Source organism: Papaver somniferum, chromosome 7, assembly GCF_003573695.1.
Source record: "Papaver somniferum cultivar HN1 chromosome 7, ASM357369v1, whole genome shotgun sequence".
Lineage (NCBI taxonomy): Eukaryota > Viridiplantae > Streptophyta > Magnoliopsida > Ranunculales > Papaveraceae > Papaver > Papaver somniferum.
The window spans coordinates 149,647,979-149,670,797 of NC_039364.1; the positions used below are offsets into that span (position 1 = coordinate 149,647,979).

The 22,819-nt window shown below is 37.1% G+C and overlaps 1 protein-coding gene across 2 annotated transcripts; it reads right to left on the bottom strand.

Moving 5' to 3' along the window:
- Positions 1–12,723: 12,723 nt before the first annotated feature.
- Positions 12,724–18,236, bottom strand: LOC113298730 (spindle pole body component 110-like). 2 transcript variants are annotated; one of them, XM_026547549.1, is made up of 5 exons: positions 18,056–18,236; positions 16,925–17,934; positions 16,200–16,624; positions 14,309–15,284; positions 12,724–13,152 (listed from the first exon to the last, which is right to left on the bottom strand). In XM_026547549.1, the coding sequence occupies exons 2-5, from the start codon at positions 17,932–17,934 to the stop codon at positions 12,966–12,968; spliced, it is 2,598 nt and encodes an 865-aa protein (XP_026403334.1). In that variant the 5' UTR covers positions 18,056–18,236; the 3' UTR covers positions 12,724–12,965. The 2 variants fall into 2 exon arrangements, with proteins under 2 accessions (XP_026403334.1, XP_026403333.1); XM_026547548.1 differs by having other exon boundaries at positions 16,200–17,934; positions 18,056–18,234.
- Between the last annotated feature and the right edge of the window lie 4,583 nt (positions 18,237–22,819).

Here is a 22,819-nt window from a genome sequence, read left to right on the forward strand (position 1 = left end):
CTACAGCTTTTGAGATCATTAAACGAAATTGTTATCAGCACCTATACTAGCTCTTCCAGATTTTACTCAAGTTTTTGAACTTCATAGTGATGCTTCTAAGTTGGGCATTGGTGCTGTCTTGAGCCAACGCAACACCTATCGCCTTCTTCAGTGAAAAACTGGCTGGAGCTCGTCTACGTTATAGTACTTACGATGTGGAATTTTATGCAGTGGTTCAAGCAATCAAACACTGGAGACATTATCTTTTCCATAAAGAATTTGTTCTCTACACAGATCATGATGCTTTAAAACACCTGAACAGTCAAGATAAAATCTCAGCTCGTCACGCATCATGGATATCTTACTTGCAACAATTTACGTTTGTTATCAAACACACGTCAGGTGTTTCCAATCGAGTTGCTGATGCCCTGAGTCGTCGCCATTCTTTGCTGAGTGTTCTTCATGTCTCAGTTCCGGGATTTTCCACCTTTGCTGATTTGTATGAGTCTGATGACTTCTTTGGTCGAGTTCTTCTTGACGTTCAGAATGGTCTTTCTCGAGATTTCACTATGCACGATGGCTTTCTTTTTCGAGACAGTCGTCTTTGCATTCCAGACTGCAGCCTCCGTCTTAAACTTGTTGCTGAAACACATAATGAAGGTCACATTGGTCGCGACCGGACGTTGTATTTACTTTCTCAGTCTTATTTTTGGCCTGCATTGAGACGTGATGTTGAGCGTTTTGTCGAACGTGTACAGTGTGTCAGACATCAAAAGGTCATTCCACGAATGCCGGTCTCTACCTTCCTCTCCCTATTCCAACACAACCATGGACGGACATCAGTATGGACTTTGTGATGGGTCTTCCTCGTACACAAAAGGGTTTCGATTCAATCTTTGTCATTGTTGATCGTTTCTCCAAGATGGTGCACTTCATTCCATGTAAAAAGACTCAGATGCAGTCCAAGTCGCAACACTTTTTTTCGAGAGGTTTACAGACTCCATGGATTGCCAACTTCCATCGTTTCTGATCGGGATTCTCGGTTCTTAGGACATTTTTGGAGGTCTTTATGGAAATTACTAGGAACCAGCCTTGACATGAGCTCCGCTTATCATCCTCAAACGGACGGTCAAACAGAAGTGACCAATAGATCTTTGGGGAATTTGCTTCGCTGCCTTGTGGGTGATTCTATTAAAACTTGGGATTCAAAACTTCCTCAAGCAGAGTTTGCTCATAATCATTCACTAAATAGAAGTTCGGGGTTCAGTCCATTTCAGGTCGTTTATGGTCTTCTCCCTCGTGGTCCTTTGGATTTATCTACTCTTCCAGACCGTACACGTCTTCATGGTGTAGCTGATGATTTTGTAGACAACATTCATAAAATTCATACGCAGGTTATTACCAATCTCGAGTCATCTTCCTCAAAGTACAAAGCTGCGTCTGATTCTCGTCGCCGTCGTGTTCTCTTCGAAGTAGGTGATCAAGTTTGGGTATTTCTCACTAAAGATCGAATGCCGGCTCATGCTTATAATAAACTCAAGGCAAAGAAAATAGGTCCTCTCACAGTTGTGGAACGAATTAATGACAATGCTTATCGCCTACAACTTCCAGCAAACATCAACACTTCGGATGTCTTCAATGTTCGTTATTTATCACGTTTTGTTCCACCAGACCCAGTTCCAGATTCGTGGTCGAATCCTTCTACCCCGGCGGGACCTGATGCAGCATCTTGATACCTTTCCTAATTTTGGTCTTTTTTTTTAGATTTCCTTTTCTTTTATAATTTCTTTTTTTTAGATGTTCGATTTTTAGGAAAGATAGGTTAATATAAATAGGGGATTGTAAGATAGTTTTATTCATTTAGTTTAAGAGATAATAAACTAGAGTTTTCTCTAAAGCCTTGCATTGATTTGATTCTGTCATCAATTCAAGAGCCTTGCATCGAATTTGATTCAACTCTTCGATTCAAGAAGTCAGGTCTCTAAAAATTTTAACCTAAATTACTAGATTGAGCTGAATTACCGTTGATACGCTGCGCCAGATATGAACTTAGTTATTTTTTGTTTCCGCATATTGTTATAGTCCGCTACCTTTATCGGTAACCCCTAGACTAAGTAAGTATAAGTCAAGGTTGCAACAAATTAATGTACCTGCTTAATCAAAAAGTCTAATTTATGTTTGTTAAATAATACTGAGTGGAAGACAAGGTATGACTCGGAGGATCGATGCGGTCCGCGTAAGAGAAGAAGAGTAATCCATATACATCGGCCGTCAGCATTTTTTGGTTTGCATCATCGACTAAGCACCCCTATATCCGTAGACAAGGGTGCCATTACTCCGGTCTCCTCGGCTTACCTGGTGGAACATAGTAATTGCAACCGTTGTAAAATTCATTATTTGAGTTTAATTCCGGCCTGTTTCTTAAGTTTACCATTTCTAATCCATGACACATTACGCCACAAGTGTTGATGTCACGCCATTGATATATGCGTCGAAGTACTGGATCTGGGGATGAAGTGCACCATCAAATGTGTGTCAAAATCCCAAGTTATAGATACTTAATAAAAGGAGATAAAAACTCCTCCGGTTTGACCAAGTCAATCGGTTGCTCCAAGTACTCGCGCACCTCCAGAGATGATGTTTAAAATATTCGAAGGCTCATTCTCCAGAGCAAGAAAAAGCATGGCTGTCAATTGACTAAGTAAACTACTCACAGTCTCACCCTATGAAATGATCGTGATCACCCTGATGGAGTTTCTAAAAAAAATACTCGTAGGCTTGATTGGCTCGGAAGCTAGAAATAGTAAGACTATGTTCTATCATACACTAATAGCAACCAGTCTGTCCTCCAAGCTGCACCAACAAGAGATGACAAAAGAAAAAAAAAAAAAACAGGGGGAAGGGAAAAAAAAAGTTTTTGGGGCAACTCGAAAATTGAACTCGGGACCTCTCGCACCCCTAAGGGAGAATCATACCACTAGACCAATTGCCCTTGAATGACTTCTTTCAGTCTTTTAATAACCTATTTTGTGGCCGTTCTTTAAAACATCTTTTGTGCCAGTGCGGTTAGACTTGCACAGGACACTTCCGACTTTAGGATTTCTTATGGCGGGTGTGTGTAACTGCTAAATTCTTAACAGCATACGAGGAAATGAGGGATTTTGTCCTTAGATCTTGATCACTAAGATAAAAAAACAGAGGAAATGATGTGGTTTGGAGTTTTAGAGCACTTGTATCTCCCCTTTCCCTATCTAGCTAATAACAGATCTGTTGGGAGTCTTGACTCTCTTGGGACGGTGCATGCTTTTCCAATAGGTGTAAGAGTTGAGTACAAGATTCATAGTGGCTTTCCAAGATCAGTTGAAAACAGAACTCCGTCATAGACAATCGTCCAGTTATTTTAGCAACTAAGGGCAATTCGTATGGCAATGGCCAAATCCATTTTTTGTTGAACCAGGTGGATGGCCAAACTGGTTTTTCTACTATGGTAAAACACTGGGCGTTAGATAACTAAGCGCGCGTCCTTGAGACAAACGCTGGAGTTTAAGAAAAAGTGTGGGCGTTGAACAGAAATACTCGGGCGTCGGACAGACAAACTCGGGCGTCGGACCTATCAACGCGCGTTGGTCCTATCAACGCGGGCGTGAGATACAAAATATCCAACGTTCATATCTCCAACGGCCATAATTGCAACGTCTATATTTTCATAACCTATAAATTGGATTAAACTCACTTCATTTTTGTCACACCAGTACTTTCCTTCTTCTAAATCAAAAATTTTAGATACAATACGAGAGGTCTTATAAGAAAATCGGTCAATAGTATAAAGAAGAAAAGAGATCGAAGAAATAAACTGGCACCGCTGCCTGCCACAGATGTAGATTTTTCTCAAAATCGGGAAGCAGAGTTTTCTGCGTCGAGTGTCGTTGTTGGTCCACCATTAGTCCAAGGTCATGTGTCGGAGCATCAAGATCGGTCTGATAGTTATTTTTATATGAGAGGTGGATTTTCATACTTAAAGGCTATTTATGAAGTTTTACCCCCTCAAGTCCGAGAAAGGGTTGACAGATATCCCTGGCGTGCGCTTTATAATGTGAAGCTTAGAAGACAAAACAACAAAATTCCGATAACAGTGGTAGAAAGGTGGTGGGCGACGACGCACACATTCCATTTCATTGATTTTGAAATTGATAAGCTTGTTCATATTTTTAAATAATTATTAAATAATCAAAAGAATTAATCATAGTTGATATTATACTTGTAATAGGAATTACACCCCTTGATTTGTATTTCATTTGTGAAATCCCAAGTGGAATAGGAGAGTCGCCACCGTTCAACCAAGAAAAATGGATATCAAATAGTAAATGGAAGACGCTTTTTCCATCGTTTATAGATCCAGAAATACTTGAAGGTTATAAACAATTGAAAGGAGGTGGGATTAAATGTTCAGCGTTGAAGTTTTTCCTTAACCAACCAAGAAACCCAGAGCATGTAGATGACTATCATGAACTCGAAAGGATGTTTATCTTATGGGTACTGGGTCAGACGTTATTTCCAAACTCAACTTCTGTTGCTCGTGTTGGTTGTCTTCAAGCGTTGGAAGATCTTGACAAAGCACCAGATTATGACTAGAGATCTGCAATTTTAGCAGAATTGTACTATGGGCTGGATCATGCGTCCGTGGGCGAAGATAAGTTCACTGGTTTCTGGGGCATCATAGAGGTAAATATCAAAATTATTGTTTTAAAATTTAAATAATTTTAATGAGCAAATGTAGATTAAGTCAAAATACTAAAATTATGGAGTAATTTGCAGTATTGGTGGTATACCTACTTCTGTGTTGGTAAACCAATCCTTAACATACCCTAAAATTTCCAATGTTGAATATGTACATCTCGACCAACTTAGCAAAGGGCACTGGCAGCGCCATCTCAGGTTCCAGTTTTGTTCAGAGGTTTAATCAGATGACTCAGAGCACAACAACGTCGTTGTTCACCCTTACATTGATTTTCTTGAGTATGATGTTGATGTTGGACGAAGTATTCTTGATTATTCTCTGCGTAGAGTTGTTTTTTACACTCCACCATTGGATAGAGGGGTTTTGTACCTGAGAGAAAGACTACAATACCAAATGCAAGGTATATATGCAATTGCAATTAACCCGCCACAACAGATGCAAACCTCTGGATCAGATTTTGAACGGCTGAGAAGAACCAATTGGGCGAGGTATGAACTAAATACACGGAGGGATATTCGTGAAGCAGAGTATGTCAAATGGTACGCATCGATTTCGCATCCTGTAATTGGGACACACAACACTCACATCTATGGGTTTGATATCCCAGCGTTATCACGCCTGTCCCATGATGCAAATATCGTTCCTAGCCAGCCACCTCCAAAAGAGCCATGCTTTATGACTTACCGCACCACGGGTGAAAGTTCTTCATCATCTTCATCAAATTTTCCCGAAATTCGTTGGGAGATGCCAAGTATTACTTCACAAGGTGATCCAACCATGATCCCCCATTGTTTCCCAAGGTATGGAACGTGATTATCTTTGTTAGAGCATTGCTCGGTCGAACTCGCATGCATTGCTATCTCAAGCATGTTTGTCAATGTTAGTGATCAAAACTATAAGTCTTGATTTCTAGTCTATTATAGCTAACTTTCTGATGAAGGTGATTCAGATATTGATAGAGATGTTGATGAGGAAGTCTCGGAGTATTTAAAGTTTTTGGATTCATGGAAAATGAAGAAGATTAAAACTTCTCATGTCACACCTCTTCTGACTCCTCTCTGTCGAGAAAACAAGAAATTGAGAAGATGTTATGCAAGTGTTTATTTTTCGAATCGTTCTAACGAATCGATCCTCAAGGATTCTGAGGAAAACCTACGTACGAAGTCACTTGAATGTGATAATCTTTATCAAAAGTACTTTTTGTTGGAAGAGAAACTTGACAGAGAAAGTGCTTGTCTCACTCGAGAAAAACGCCTTGAGGCTGATTTAGCTGCTGCTCTTGATAAAATCAAGATATTGGAAGATGACTTGAAAAAGTTCAATACTAGTTCAAGCAAATTAACCACTATGCTAGGAACAAGTAAAAATCATCATGATACACGAGGATTGGGCTATAAGAGAATAGATGCTCCAAGTATTAACAAAGAGGTAAAATTTGTTAAGGCTAGTGATTCTTCTCAACAAAAGGTTTCCACTGATGGCAAAAGTGAAATACCTTCACCAGAAGTTAAAGTTCGGAAGAGCAAAGTATATCCACCTCCCAAGTCAACACACACGGATCGAGGTAAGAACATTCCTTATGTTTGACACTATTGTGGAAATAAAGGTTACCTGGAAAGGAGATGTCGTTTCCGTATAAGGAATGAGAAACTTCATGATGTTCTTGTTTGGGCATCACAAGAAGTTGTGAAACCAAGATCATATGTTAAGAGTAATCCCCTTAACGTTACAGGTTGTAACTGTCCAACCTTTAGGCAAAGGAATCAGTGCTGTGATAATCATAGTTTTGCCTATAAACGTCATACGAATCCTTTTCACAATCGTAATGGTTATCAAAAGGATAACTTTGTAAAGACGAAGACAAGATCCGATGATCCCAGTTGGAGAAAGACTAACTTGCAAAAGAATAGTCAATCCAATTCTCTTCCGAGAATTCTAGAAGAGAGTAATGGGAAGAAGGTTCCGGTTGTTCCTAAATGCACTCAGAAGTGGGTACCAAATAAATCCAATGATGCTTCGAGTGTGAAAAGGAATGATCTTCCAGAAAATTCCATGACTATGGAGAAGGCAATATCCATGATGTTGGAACTTAACAAGTTTTTTGGGAAAATGGAATTGGATGTGAAAGGTTCTAAAAGTGATCTCTTTTATAATAATCCAAAGGTCACTTGTAGTGAGCAAGACGTTGTTCACCCCAACACAACTTGATTGTGTTGTAAGTGCATCCTCACCAAGGAATGCCCTGTTATGTATACAGTGAGGGAAGCACGAGAATTCAGGCATACAGATTATGTTCGATAAGGCTATAGATTTCAACTGGATTCTTATAAAAAGGTATGTCTATAAATCTGAGCAAGATTTGTGTTTTTATAATGATCCATGTACCTTGCTTATTGTTCATTTCTACCTAACTTGATCTGTGTTTAAGGTTCTTAAACGTTTAGGTTTGAAAATAGTAGTTCGGATGTTTGGACTTCATGGTACACCTACCAGATATGCATAACATCTTTTAAAAACAAAATCCAGGGGTTTAAGTTCGCAGACTTGAAAATTCGTTTGCGAACCCGTTATGCATATTTGCATGTAGACGTCAATATTCGGTCGACTTGTTTTGGCCGTAACTTCTTCGTACGAAATCAGAATGAACTCATTCTTTTTGCATTCTATTCCTCTTTGAATTATATTCAGAATGAAGATGAGAATTATTGATTTTGGATGAGTTAAGATTGGTATTTGTCCTGTCTCTTGTTTTTGAGTGTTTTGCTCCGTTTCGTTGCACTTGTTCCACTTCTCTTGGACTTGGGCACTTGGATTCATGGAGTAGTACTCTTCTAAGATCATTTGTAGCTTTTACAAGAATGTTGTTAGTGAATCACAAAGAAGTAAGTTCAAGAATGGATAGTGGTACGCATTACTATGGGATTCTTGAATGTTCACAATCATTTTATGTGAACTATGGTGCATGGTCATTAATGACTTTGTATGTTCTTTGAAAATCTTTCTTATGCTTTTGGTAGCTATTCTTGGTATAAATCCGGGCGAAAAAGATTGATTCTACTCTCTAAGGACAAATCATCTTATATGTGCATTACGAGTTTGTCTTGATGCCTAGGAAACTTCTTATGAGAATTTATTCTTGTTTTTGAGAAGGATTACTAGAGTTTGGAACATAAATTATTGTGACTACACATGGCTATGTCCAATGTTTTCATCTTCATGTTTTTAGATTTATTTGTTTAAATTCTAAAGGTGTTTGGAAGATGATTTTGCAGTATTAATCTTATGGTTTTATACATTGCAATTGCTTATGGGATATGTGTGTTTGCGTCCGTGAACTATGATTGTCCCAAATCTTGTCAAAAGTAAAGTCTTTCGTAAGTCGATATTCATATATTGATAAAAGAATGAATGAACTTTTGACAAATACAAAAGTTAAGCCTATTATGTCAATTTTTGATGGAAGATAGGTTAAAATCTTTTGTGAACAAGGATTATGTCTATCGATTCTCGTTATGCAAATAGTGATTGAAGATAGAATGAATCCTTGTATATTCCGCAGTATTGATCATCCCTGATCCATATTTTTTGTGAATACTGCATTACTCCATAAGTTTTTCTTGTGTTGAGTATATGGACGATTAAGCTAATCTTTCTCGAATGGTTAACTTTGTCGTAGCTCCGTAAGCTTACTTATGTCGAGCATAATCATTAAATTGATCATTTTTTTTGTTTAATTTGGTTGTGTATTCCGGTTAAATTAATCATGGGTTTACTTGTGATTAATTTGATTGAGTTTTTGGATATAGAAAATCATTCTCATGGTTTTTTTGGTGTCCAATAAAATCCTTCTTTTCTTTTGAAATTAAGGTCGCTCTTGTTGTTCTTTCGGGAATGACATCAAATGGGGGAGAGTTCTTTTGAACTTGTGCTTAATGGTCATATCTTGAGGGGTGTGCGGCTGTGAAATTTTAGAGGCGTTATCTTGTTTCTTTAAACTCCTTGATGAATGCATTTAGCTTCGGCTTTATGATTGCATCTAAATTAGATGGTATGTACTTTTTCCTTTTGTCATGAAATGTCTCTCTCGGAAATTTAATTACGATCCCGTTCTTGTACCTTTGCCAATTTTATTGACAAAAAGGGGGAGAATTAATATGTAGTTCACACCACAAATACATATGGTTTTCGAATCATTGTGTAAGGGGGAGTGGTTTCCATGTGAGATGGAGTATTGACTAAGGGGGAGTGATACATATCACCATAGTATTATTGTTGAAGTTGTGATACAATTGGACTTTGACACTGTGTAATAATACTATGACACTGTAACAATGATCGAGAACTATGTTTTCTCATTTTTATAGCTACGGATCTTCAACAACGGTGATGCTAAACTTACGACCTTTGGGATCATTGGAGTACTTGGAAGTGACGAAGATTTCGAGGAATATTGAAGATTAGACATATGGAATAGGAGCTACTAAAGTTTCTTTATCTTTTTTGTATTCCATATGTATTGATAGTTTTGTCACTAAAATTGACAAAGGGAGAGATTGTTGGAGCATTCCTCGGTCGAACTCGCATGCGTTTTTATCTCAAGCATGTTTGTCAATCTTAGTGATCAAAACTATAAGTCTTGATTTCTAGTTTACTATAGCTAAGTCTCTGACTAGGATAGAAAGTGTAGCTAAGTCTCTGACTAGGATAAAAAGGTATGTAAAGACTTGAACTTATCTGTCACTCAAAAGTCTATCTACGCTATCTTCTACTCTTTGAGACAAGAATTCGTATGCTATATATAGACTTGGATTATACACATTTGGTATTTCGAGCCGAGTATACCTCGCCTATCTATATCTCGAAATATGTGTTGGTAAGATTTTCGCTTCGATCAAGTTTATCTTTACCATGTGACGAAAGTCATGATATGTTTCAATCATCTTGAAAATTGCTTGGACGGGAAATGGTGTAACAACTATATAACGTCCTCTAAGAATGTTTCAATCATTGAAATGAGAGTTTAGATTACATAACCAATGGTGGACATAAGCATTGTTGTGGAAACACATTTATGTATAAGTCCTATTCCTTGAACCAAAGTTTGCGAACTTTCTTGATCAAGAGAACCGGAAGAATGGCGTGAGCCAAGTCCGCGAACTGCCGAAGTTCTCAAACCCGAGAATTTCTGCTGGAGTTGACAAACTACTTGCGTGAAGCTCAGTCCGCGAACCCAGTCCGCGAATCGGCGAAGTTCTCAAACCCCGGGAATTTCTGCTGGAGTTTGTTAACTCTGCCCGGTAACTTAAGTCCGCGAACCTAGTCTGCAAACTTGAGAAGGTTATATATCTGAAGATGATTTCTGAACTTAAACTTAAAAAGACTAAGGAATGCAGTTTGCAAACCGTGGCTATAAAAGTTCATGAACCAATTCGAGTGAATCAAATCATCTTTGCTTCAATTGTGTCTTGTGTAGTACATAAGATTTCCTTGCAATTGAACAACTCTCTAACTAGTTCATTTGAAGTCATTTGAACTAGTTATGGTGAAGAAGAACATGGTTGATATGAAATGCTCATATGGCTAACCATTTGGTTAACTATTGTTGAACCAACAAGTGCATACGTTTGGGTACGGTTAACAAACCTAGAAACGTGCATTGTCAAGTGTGTGTAACAAGCTAAGTTTTCGATCTAACGGTTGATAAATATTAGCTTGAATATAAATCAGGTTTTCATCTAACGGTGGATATTGATTGCTTTGTTACCAAGGTAACCTAATTGCAAACCCTGATTTGAAAGACTATATAAAGGAGACATCTAGTATTGTGCAAAACTAATCCCTACATATTACGTGTGATACTAGTTTGCGTGCTAGAGTCGTTTCTCCTTTAACCTTTGGTTTTCTTCTTCTAAAACCGGGTTAACGACTTAAAGACTTCATTAGGATTGTGAAGCCAGGCCGATACTACTTTTATCGTAGTTGTGTGATCTGATCTTGCATCTTCTATCGTACGAGTACAATCAGATTGATTGGCTTGAGATTAATATCTCCGATAGGCAAGATATAAAAAGTAATCACAAACATCTTCGTCTCATTGTTTGTGATTTCGCAACATCTTGTTTCGCTACCATACAATTAAGATTGTTGTGAGGTGATTGATAACTCTAGGCTGTTCTTCGGGAATATAAGATCGGATTATGAATTGGTTCTTGTTCACCTTGATTATTATCAAAAGACGGAACAAAACCTTTGGGGTTTATCTATGGGAGACAGATTGATCCTTTGATAGACTTGTATGTGTGAGACAGATTTGTTTATTGTCAAATCCTGCGATTTTGGTTCATGTTCACCTTGATTATTATCAAAAGAAGAAAATGATGATACAGTGATGGGAGAAACACAAGTATGACAGAGTTCTTCTTCACCACACATACGGCACAATACTTCTTCGCCACAAACTGTGCCTGTATCTCATCCTCAAGTATTTCGGCTAGATCCTAGGCGCATTTCATCATCATTCTCGCCCTACAACCCAAATGATTGTTATACACCACCACCACCACAACCACAAACATCTTATATGCTTGGAGGACTGAGTGCACCGAGTGCTTTCCAATCTCCTAATGTTCTTCAACCATCTTTATCTCCTTATGGAAATTTATTTAATATGTTGGCAAGTGGGGATATCGCAAGTCTATCCCCATGTCTTGGAGAATTCTTGACTCCACAAGATAACAATAGGAGAGCTAGCGATGAGCGACGTTAGAGAGACTGTTTGTAATTTTTAATTCTTGTATATTTGTAATTTTAGTTTTAAAAGTACGACGGTCTTAATTAAATAAAATTACATATGTTTAAAATTAAGTGTTTTACATTAGCTTCGCTGATTTACGACGGACTACAATAGCTTCAAAGAAGGGGTTGAAACTGTTCAACACCTTAAGGATTTCGAAACATTTTTCGAAAGGAAAAGCCACATTTTCCATCTTCGCCATTCAGCCAAAGATCTTGTTACCATCTCAGCATCAGTTTCACCTCTCAGTCTATATCGATTGGATTGTATGGTTAAACCTACAAACTCACTTACTTCTTTCTTAATTGTACGAAAACGATTTTCTATGTCGCATATAGCACGACGACTCGGATTACGGGTGCCACTGCAGAACCCGTCGTGAATAACCGCCCAGAAATTCACCCATGGATAGTTTGCTGAAGCAAGCTGAGTAAATAAAAAAACATAGTTTCTGCAAATGATTCATCTTCTTCTTTAATATACGGAGCGCGCCGAACTAAAAAGGGCCGAGACATGTTCAAGAAGTTGAAATATTTGTTGAAGTTGAAGAATTTTTTTTAAGTTCAGAGAAGAGTAAAAAAGACTAGATGTGTGAATGCGAATGTGAATTTGAAGTTGAAATGAGGAGTATTATAGAACTCAAAAATTATAGTTGTTAGATCACAAGAGTTTTCAGCCGTCCAGATTCAGCCGTCCAGATTCAGCCGTTGGCGCTTCTATGAAAAACGAGGCGTTGGAAGGACAAGCTCTGGCGCTTTAGTAAAAACCACGCGCTGGAAAGAAAAGCGCCAACACTTTTGTCTCAAACGCCAGCGTTTTAGGCAGCTCGCCCTACCTATCATCAAACGCTCGCTACATCCTCCAACTCAGTGAACAAACCAACAAATTAGTTGGTTTGAACATCCATTTTTCATGTTTGTTGAGTTCATAGTGGGAGCAAAATGAACATTCCGTAGGAACTGCTCTAACAATATTGTATGCAAATTCAGTTTCTCTGTATAATTTTTTTCTTAGCAATCTTTCAATGTGGTTCAAAATTTATATTCCTGGAGAGTTTACAACATGAATTAACTTTAAGTTAGAGATGTTTTCCATCCTGTACTGCTTCAAGAATGTATGGATAGGGCAAGATAGGACATTCGCATTTGGGGACTAACAGTGTGATTTGGTATATCTATGGTCAGAGTCGAATAAATGACACATGAAAAAGAAATTAGCAAAAGCAACTTCCAAATCACCTAACGGTGCCTGAAGTCTGATCTCTATTAACTGATTGACATATCTAGGAAGTAACAAAAGGACCCTTCTCTATCTGATACCGTGCACATATAACATGCATACCAACAGCAAAAAAGGGAGGGAATGACTGTGATACCTCTTTGGGGAGATTAACAGGTTCACAGACACAAAAAATATACAAGAGTTTGCGAGTTGATCTCTTAACTACCAGTTGAACTAGGAGGGAAGGAAGAAAGGATCATCTTTGCTCTGATATATGCTGAATAACTGCGTCGAGTAGTACATAGATAGTTTTTTGCAATCCTCAAGTGCTTTCGAGTCGAACATCTCCAACTCCTTTATGGACTTCTTCAAGTCACCTTCGTGGTTCCCATCCATCAGAAACTCGGCCAAAGTGGTTCCCCTGAAGTAAATGTAGAAGACAGGTATTAATAAAAGCTAGAAACTTTGTACAATAATGAAGCAGCAACATTGCCAACTTGTCATCAAGCACATCTTTTAGTTCAATAAAACATTTAAACGTAGAATCCACTCCAAAATGTATATATAGGATAGCTACACAAATTCAACCTATGCTGGTAAATACATAAACTGTTGCAAGATCTTCACCACAATGGTTTAGAGCCTAAAGAAAATTACAAAAAAACTAGCCATTCTGTGTTCAAGCATATTACCCTAAATGTATACTACGATAACAGTTATTTCTCCATCTTTGCAATAATTTAAGAAGATTTTCCTTTACAGACAACTAAGAAGAAAAAATGTGAAAGCTGTCAATGCGATACAAGCGCTAGGGTTACTATCAGAAGCTTACATCACATTCTGATATCTGAAGGGAACATAATCCAGTGTACCAGTGCCACCAATTTTGAATTAGTCTCAGAGAAGAAAGAAAATACTTTATCACAGCAACAGTAACCAGGTCTAGCTATTTTAAAGGTAGCTAGACCTGTTCAATAGTATTTTTACAATAGCAGGTCCTGTTTCCAAATTAATACCATACCTATGAGCTACGCATCAGGTAAGAAAATAATAGAAGCTAACGATACAGCAACTTTGTGTCACACCTAATTCTCCTGGAAAACAGTCTTGCAACTGAAGGATTGTCTAAGACGTATACGCAACACATATCTAAGGGGCTCGGGATATGTTTGATGTTTCTAATACTTCAACCAGTCCACCTATCAGTGTTTTGTGTGAATCGTGCATGTTTTGTTAAGGAGAGATAAGGCTGTACCCTAGATACCATGCATGAACATTTTTTAGCTAAGGCTCGACTTCATGCAAATAAATTAGGTTAAAGTGACATGCATACGAATAATTTCATGTCAGGTAATCCTAATCTTCAGACTACACAATATCCCAGTTGCTCATAGTCTGCAAGTTAACTACATCTTTACAGGGAATCCAAATAATTTCATAACCTAAAACGAACTAAAAGAGCATATACGAAAAATGCTTCCCAGCCAAATCATACACAGCCATGAGTGTTTGGAAGGCTCCACCCACTTTCTCGTTGGATTCAATTATAATAAAAGAAAGAGCCTTGATAACCATACCTGAGGGCATCATTCACGTTAAAGCCTCGCTCATTGGAATCCAATGAACCCCTCGTATATTTTTCTTTAGATATTTGCTGTCGATAAAGAGCACAAATAGCCCTCATACAGAGTTCAGGGTCCTTTTGTAATGAAGAGAACAAGTCTGCCTCAAACTGCCATTTTGATTGTCTCGATCTTATAATTTTTGCAACCTGCTTAAAAGAAAAATCATTATCTCCTAAATCTTCTGAATCACTAGAACTATCTCCGCTATCTGCACTTTCAGAGGGTTTTACAATCATCCCACCGAAATGTTCACCTTCTGTATTAGAACCAAATTCTCCCAACACATTCTTTCGTCCATTAGCAAAAGTTGGCTTGGCTGCTTTCTGATATGACATCCTACTCATTTGTGAATCATTTAGTGTTGCACTCTCATTTCTTGATGTTCCTTTCACCATATTCTTCTTCTTTTGGCACTGTTTCAGCAAAAAGGATCTCTTGGAAGAGGATTCCCGTCTTTCGACTTTCTCATCTCCATTGCACAAATTCAGAAGCTTACCTATTGGAATCTTGTCATCATCTTGACTCTTACTTCCACATATCCTACTTCTTTTTGTAGTTGAAGATAATGGGATTGAAGTGACATCCTCGTCGAAATTCCTTTCACACTCCTCATTTTTCTTAGCTGATAATGGCCTCTTTAAATACTTCTTGGCTCTCAGATTATTTCCATTACCTGAAGAACTTTTCAAGGTTTCATCAATCTCCTTTTCATCCCCACTGTCGTCGATCTCAATAATACCTGTAGATGACGTTGCTACAGTACCTTGATTGATCAAAACTAGCTTTTCTCTGGAGCTCCCTTCTCTCTCAAAACTTAGCTGCTTTTTAACTGCAATGACAGATTCCACCTTAGAATCTAACCGAATATTCTTCTGCTTATCCTTGATAGCTTCTGAAGGCTCAGATTGGTTACTGATAAAAGGTGGGCCTGCAAAACAACAAACAAAGTAGGATATATCAAGATATAACATTATCAGCTTCTAATGAAATTGGGCAGTGATATACATAAGCAGTTAGGTAAAGGAATTCTTTTGAGTTTTGAACTCAATAATATAAGACAGAGATAAAGTAATTATGGAGTAAAGCTATAGCCGTATAGCGTGAAGAATTACTGGTTCTTCGTATCACAGAGCATATACTTTAGGCCCGGGTTACCCATCTACTAATAATTAGATTAATCAAAAATTCAGTGTTTTGACCATTAGCTTGCCAATGATGCACCAAGAGGACATAAATTGCAGCTGCTTAATAAGGTGTAACAATCCTAACCAGGAAAGATTATCCATATTGGGAAATGAAAACACAATTCTCCGAGTGTCAACATAAGACAAGTCCTCTCTGCCTTATAAGATTCATTGGTTCTCCAAGTTGTTGGAGAAGTGGATCTCCCCAGCAGCAAAGATGCATTAGATTGCGAAAGAGATTCAACAAACACGTGTAACCCAAGAAAAACGGAGACGTACAGAATATGAATGATGTCATTATAAGAGAAAATGGTTGGCTATTTGTTTTAGTAAATCCATTTTTACCACGCAGAAAATTAGTTAAATAAGCTTTTTTGTGGCAGACACCATGCATAACAAAGATGAACAAGTATTTGCACTAACTCTAACTGTTACCAAACTATCAAACCCTCTATTCAGGTTAACTTCTGGGTAACTAATTACTAAAACCTCCAACTGGTTGTTCCCTGTATGTTTTACCAGTTAAGGTAACACCAAGAAAGAGGTGGCTTATCGACTCTATTAAAAAGCAGCAACTCATATGACAATATATTATAGGGGATATAATGGAAAAATTAAACAAACAAAACAAAAGTCAAACAAGGGAATATTGTTGATACCTGATCTATGTACTTCTCTTATATTTTCTTTTAGTGAAGAAGGGTTGGGTGGAAGAGCAGAATTAAGAATAGTTGCAGTTTTATTCAACATATTATCTTTCATTCTTGAGTGATCCACCGTAGCAACATTGACCTCACCATCCATTTTCCTGCAAGTTTCTTTATTCATAAATGTCTTATATTTATCATCTTGACAAACTTCATTCTGTAAGCCTCTCAAAGTTGCATTTTGTTCTTTAAACCTTAAGACCTCTGTTTCCAACGCTGAAAACCTCTTCTTCCAAGTCTCGATTTCACATTCTGCGCTTTGTTTCCCATGCTCCAAATCCCTGTTCTGTGTCTTAAGCTGAACAACAGTCTCCCTTTCATCATTTTCCATCTTCTTAACTAGACCTTCCAAGTAAGCATTTCTTTCCTGAGCCATCCTCAGAGTCTCCTTTTCATCATTCTCCATCTTCTTAACTAGACCTTCCAAGTAAGCATTTCTTTCATATGCGATCCTCAGCGTCTCCCTTTCATCATTTTCCATCTTCTTAACTACACCTTCCAGGTAAGCATTTCTTTCCTGTGCGATCCTCAAAGTCTCCCTTTCATCATTTTCCATCTTCTTAACTACACCTTCCAAGTAAGCATTTCTTTCCTGTGTGATCCTCAGAGTTTCCCTTTCATCATTTTCCATCTTCTTAACTAGACCTTCCAAGTAAGCATTTCTTTCCCGAGCCATCCTCTCTCTATCAGTCATAACATCTCGCTCTCTTTCTAGACTAGTAATTTTCGCTTGCATTTCACAGAATGCTGTCTTGTACTTGTTAAGCTCGTCTTCTACAGCAACCTTCACTAACATTAGGTTCTTCAGCTTATCCTCAAGCCCAACACACTCCATTTCCTTCTCCTTAAGCTCCGTAGACAGACCACGGCACTTGATTTTATTAACCTCCAGATCTTTCCCCAATTCAACACCACATATCAGCCGCTTGGCTGATTGACTCTCAGATTCCTTTAACTTCTCCTTCAAAACTCCAATTTCATCATTTAATTTCGTCTTCCCGCACTCCAAACCCTTAATCTCACCACTGTGTTGAACACACTTTTCCCTGAACTGATCCCTTTCGTCTTCCATTTTCTTAATCTCAACACTTAGCTGAACACATTTTCCCCTAATTTGATCCCTTTCCTCTTTGAAACCCTTGGTCTCATCACTGTGTTGAACACACTTTTCCCTAAATTGATCCCTTTCCTCTTCCAAACCCTTGATCTCACCACTGAGTTGAGAACACTTTTCCCTATATTGATCACATTCATCTTCCAGAATCTTAATTCTTAGTCGTTCTCCAGTCACTCTTTGGCATATCGCTTTGAGTTCCTCCATTAAATGCTTATTCTGTGTTTCTAACTGATTGCATGTAATCTTGAACTCCTTGACCTCGTTTTCAACAGATATCTTACTGATATTTAGGTCTTGATACTTACCCTCAATTACACCCCACTCTAATTTCTTCTTTTGAAACTCAACAGATAATTGCTCATACTTAGTTTTATATTCTTGCGATGTTTTCAACAGTTCAAGTTCATATTTCGGTCTCGCGGCTGCTTGAACCTCAAAATCCTTACATTTTGTCTGCATTTGTATTAAATCATTCTGCATTTGTAAGAAACGATGCTTCCAATATTCACTACTTTCCACTGCCGTTCTTATTCTACCTTCGAAATCCCTTATTAGAATCTCTATATCCATCTGTGAAATAGACGATTTTCAGAGATAAAATCAAAACTAGGGTTTTACAAACTAAAAAGATTTTAGGAAAAAATAGTTAAAGATTACTTCTATAAAAGAAAAAAATCAAGAGAAACCAAACCTTTTTCCAGAAGAATCGAATCTTGTGATGTTTGTTTTCGAGAAGGAAGAGTTGAGTAACTTTTTCCCCGAAAATAAAGAAAAGTCACTGAGCACAAGACAGAGTAGTACCAACCGATGAGGCGAAAAGGAGAGAGGGTTTTGATTTTGTTTGTTTTATCGGTTTTGCTACGCACACAACGTTGTCTGCACCGAGTGGGATCCAACAGCAAAAAAAAGTCACCCTCTTTACATTGGGATAGAGTTGGGCAGAAATGAGCCCCATCCCTCCCTCGTACGGTACACACAACGTTGTGTATGAATCATTTTCCTTGTTTTATTTGTTTATTCTCCAATTCAGTTGTTCTATTGGCGTTTTTGACGAAACATGACGGTTCATATTCTCCATCGTGGCATCACCTAGAAGCATGCGAAGTCCATTTTTTTTCTTTTTCGTTTGAATAATTCCAAAACTGATATGCACGTCGCTGGATTGAGTAGGACTAGGAACTATTCCGTCTATCCCACTGGATTTTGGACTAAATCATTTTCAATACTTTTTTGGTGGGCAAAATCTATTTGATTGATAAGTTTAACTCAAAGCTTTCCGAATGAAAAAAGATTTTTGTTAGAGGGAGGGAGAGCAAAAAAAAAGATTTGAGGATTACAAAAATCGTAGCTAACTCGTTAGCTTGGACCGATTCCGTTCATTTTTTCTAACTCGGGATATATATATCCCCATTAAATACATTTATTATCCTCAATCACCATCAATTCCACCACCAAGTAGACATTGATATGATTTTATTTTTTTTAAATCTCCTAATTATATTTAGGATTTTAATGGCTTGAAATTCTGGTAGTGAGTTGAATAAGATCCAGAGATATAGTGTGGGTTTCTCTCTGTTGGCGCCGTAATTTTCTATAAGTCCCATTACAAACATATAATATTGGAGAAGGGTTTATAAAGTCTCTCCATGACCAATTGATTCCAAGCGTAAGCACCACAAATCTTGGATACTCAAAGCCTAACAAATCATTTAAAATCTAAAATTATATTGAATTCAAACGAAACCAAATGGATCACAAGAAAACCCATATAGAATAGATAAAGACGAAGCCCTCGTTCTAAATAAAAATCCAGGATCTTCATCTTGGATTAAATGAAGGAAACTAAAAAAAAATACATGGGTTTTTTTTTGTCTTCCGCAATTGAACTGTTTGAATTAAACCAGTTCTATACACCGAACTAAATCTAATAAGGGACTAAAACGTGAAGATGATGATGGTGGTGGAACAGCGGTGGGGGAACAGATATGGGGGAGTTACATACGGGATACGTATGAATTTTGTAAAACAGAATCTGATGATGTTCTGTTGATTGTGAACACCATCGGTTCCTAACCAAATCGGAGAAGAAAAATTTAGGTTTGCAAAAACGAAACTGTTGTTAGTAACGGTGGATAGGGGATTAGGTTTATGGGTAATTTTGTCCGACTCGGACAAATAATTTAAATCAGTCCTGGTTAGCTAGTCAATTACGATTTTTGCTCTCCTCCGATCCGTTTTTGCTCTCCCTTTAACAAACATCATGGAAAAGACTTCTTACCGGATGGAAAATGCCTTTTTCGAATAGAGATGCTAAGATTCCTATAGTAAATTGCCCTTGCCAATTATTCGCTAAGCGCTATGTGATCGATGTTATTTTTTATTCCAATCTATTTCCGATATTTAATGATTAAGGAGGGCGATTTTAAGCAAAGATGATCAGAGGTTTTTGAAAATACGATTTTCGTCAATTCATTTGATACAAAAATAAGTGCATTTTGCATCTTGTGAATCTTACATCCTATTTGCAAGCACCTTTATTCCTTGTCTAATTTGGAGACTATAGGAATTATTTGAGGTCTATCACTACGTGATAAAATTAGGTAAAAGTACTAAGGTACCCTCATTTCTAAAATTCAATCCTTATCTTTATACTTTTAAATTTAAAACTATTTCAAAATCAAAACCTATTCAAATCATTTCTCTCACAAATTAAAACTCAAACTCAAATTCATCCATCGATTCTAACAACATCGATCGATTTAAAAGAAATTTCTTCATCCATCTTTTTCTTTAGAAAAAAACAAAAAAAAACATCGTTGATTGCAATCCATATCTCTTTATTATACTTGTGATTGATTTATCTATTCAAGATTGAAAACTACAAACAATAATCGGTCGACGTCCATGTCCATATTTACCCGATTCCTATGACAATCGGTCGATGTTCATGAACACCTCAACCAATTGTCCTGAATTGTTTTTCCTGTCAAGTTTTCTGTATGTGTTTTTTGTTAGAATCGGCTTATGTGGATGTTCGCATAAACCGATTATGTGAAACAATTAGTTTATATGTGACTAGGAAAACCCAGATTGCTAGAATTAAACTTTATCTATACATACTTTAATCGATTCTGGATATCCTTCGTGAATAGCGAAACACCAACTCATAATCGGTTTACGAGTGCATGAACGTAAACCCATTCTGGGTAGTGTTTTCGAAAAAAATCAAAAGTTTTTAGTTGTTTGATGTTTTGAAGATCAATTTACATTAGTTGATCTCACATCTAAAACGGTTAATTAATATCTAAAACGAGTAGTTAACAATAATTAATCAGGGGTAAAATAGGTAGAAAAATAATAGTCGGATAAGGGGTTGTGTGAAATTATTTTCTAATGACCCTTTTTGTTATTTAGTAACAGGCCCCAAATAAATTCCCTAGGCCCCAAATTAGGAAGGCTTTATTACCACAAAAATAACAGCATCTAGTGCCATGAAACTTATGGTTTTTATTGTTACCTCTTTGTGGATGTACTTGAGATGATGCTTTGCATTTTCTAATTTTTGGAGGCTTTAGTTTCTTTTTATTTGCAGGATTGATCTCTTTTATGTACCATGCTTGAAGAGTTCAACTGATCATTATTTGTAGTTTCGACACTCTTAGTGTCTTCACAGCAGCTTGAGGTACCCTTGATATTAGAGGAGTCCTCTTGCACAAAGTGGTTCGCAGCTTTAACAAACTTTATTTCTTTGTCATAGTTTGAAGTATCACTTCCTTGATATCCCAATCCTTATGGACCACAATGATTTCTTCCTACTTTAACAATGAGCACAAATTGTTTGTGTTATCATTGAGTTTTTCCAACTTTGTAATTTTTTTCTTCCAATAACGTGTTTTTATCAAGAGCAGAGATTAGATCAGCCTCTAGAAGCTTTACTTGAGATAGAATATCAATGTCTTTCTCCTTAAAGCTTTCTTGTTGAGAATTGGATCTTGCATTTGAATTAGCAAGTTCTTATTCCAAGAGATATCCGTTTGAGACCTTCATCACATTCTTTCTCTACACTTTTTGCTCGATATAGTTCAGCATTTAATTTTTTTTCAAGACATTTTACTTGTTGTGAAACACTTTCTCTCAACAATTCATATTCTTTACCAAGTTTTTCATACATGATAGTTAAGAGTTTTTCTCTTTCAAGTGCTAAACATAGTTCATTGGAACATTTAAGAAATTTTTTGGTCAATTCTTCTAGTTTAAAAGTTTTTATACTTAAGCGCTCTGCAATGATTTCAACCGTCATGGGTGAATTACCAGATTCTGAGTCATTAATCTCAAGTATAGAACTCAATGATATCTAATCAGAGATATCTTCAATTGAGCAACTAGAATTTCGAAGAGAAAGTTTCTTTCGAATAAGAATCTTGTAGTACATTAACTGAGTCTTTTGATATTTTTCGCTTTCGCTTAGTCTTTGCTTGACCCATGTTTAATAGGCTGGATCGCACCAAACACAGATTGTTAGATTTTTTCGTGTTTGTCTGCTCTGATACCAATTGAAATTACGAGGTACCCAAATATACAATGTGTTATAGTATGGCTCGGTTGAACTTACCAAGCGTTGGTATGTCAAGTTTGTTTGTCATGTTTTAGTATAAAAAACTCATCTAGAGTCTCTTGATTAAATACTAGAGTCAACTTTGTTTAGGTTAGACTAGAAAGTCTAGGAATGTTGAGACATACAAGCATTACTCTAAAGACCTGAAGAATGAGAAGAAGTAAGGACTACAATGACGACATCATCCTTCCACTTGAGGTTAGTAATATTGACTTGAACTTGTTTCAATTCCTAAAGTATATTTGAAGACGTGCTATATTAAAAACATAACATGCGAAGTTGTATATATTGTATATTATTCTCTAGTGGAGAGACATGATCTAATAGTAAGGAATTAGACTATGAAGTATAGCTCTTATCTTTTGAACTTCATTGATATGGCATCGACATAATCTTGATATAGTTTTATGATTATGTGTATGGGTGTATGGTGAATATTTCATCAAAGTAAACAATGTTTACATATGTTTAAAGGAAGTACATTCATGAGCTTGTTTCATGAATCGAAAGGGAAATCAATAGGTTTATTGGTCTGGTTATTCATTGCATATTCTTTGATGACCAATATGTGTGAGTTGGTAGAACGATCTTAAATCCAGTTATGCATCTTGGTATAACCAATCACAATACCTAGACTTGTGATTTGGTATGACCAGTCCTGGTAATTGGTGTAACCGATCCTAAGGAATCACCATGAGATGGTGTGATCGATCCTTGTAATTGGTGTGACTGATTCTTGGTGTGACCGATCATAAGTGGTTGTATGACCGATCCTTGTAATTAGTATAACCAATCCTAGTGATTGGTGTGACCGATCACAAGCAGATACCATGTATAGGT

What these genes read in the sequence shown, in the direction of transcription:
- LOC113298730 (XM_026547548.1), bottom strand. Translation starts at nt 17,934, where the DNA reads ATGGATATAGAGATTCTAATAAGGGATTTCGAAGGTAGAATAAGAACG. An exon ending in AAGAGAAGTACATAGATCAG is followed by an intron (nt 15,285 to 16,199) that starts GTATCAACAATA and finishes GTTGTTTTGCAG; the next exon opens with GCCCACCTTTTATCAGTAAC. An exon ending in AACGTGAATGATGCCCTCAG is followed by an intron (nt 13,153 to 14,308) that starts GTATGGTTATCA and finishes CATTTACTTCAG; the next exon opens with GGGAACCACTTTGGCCGAGT.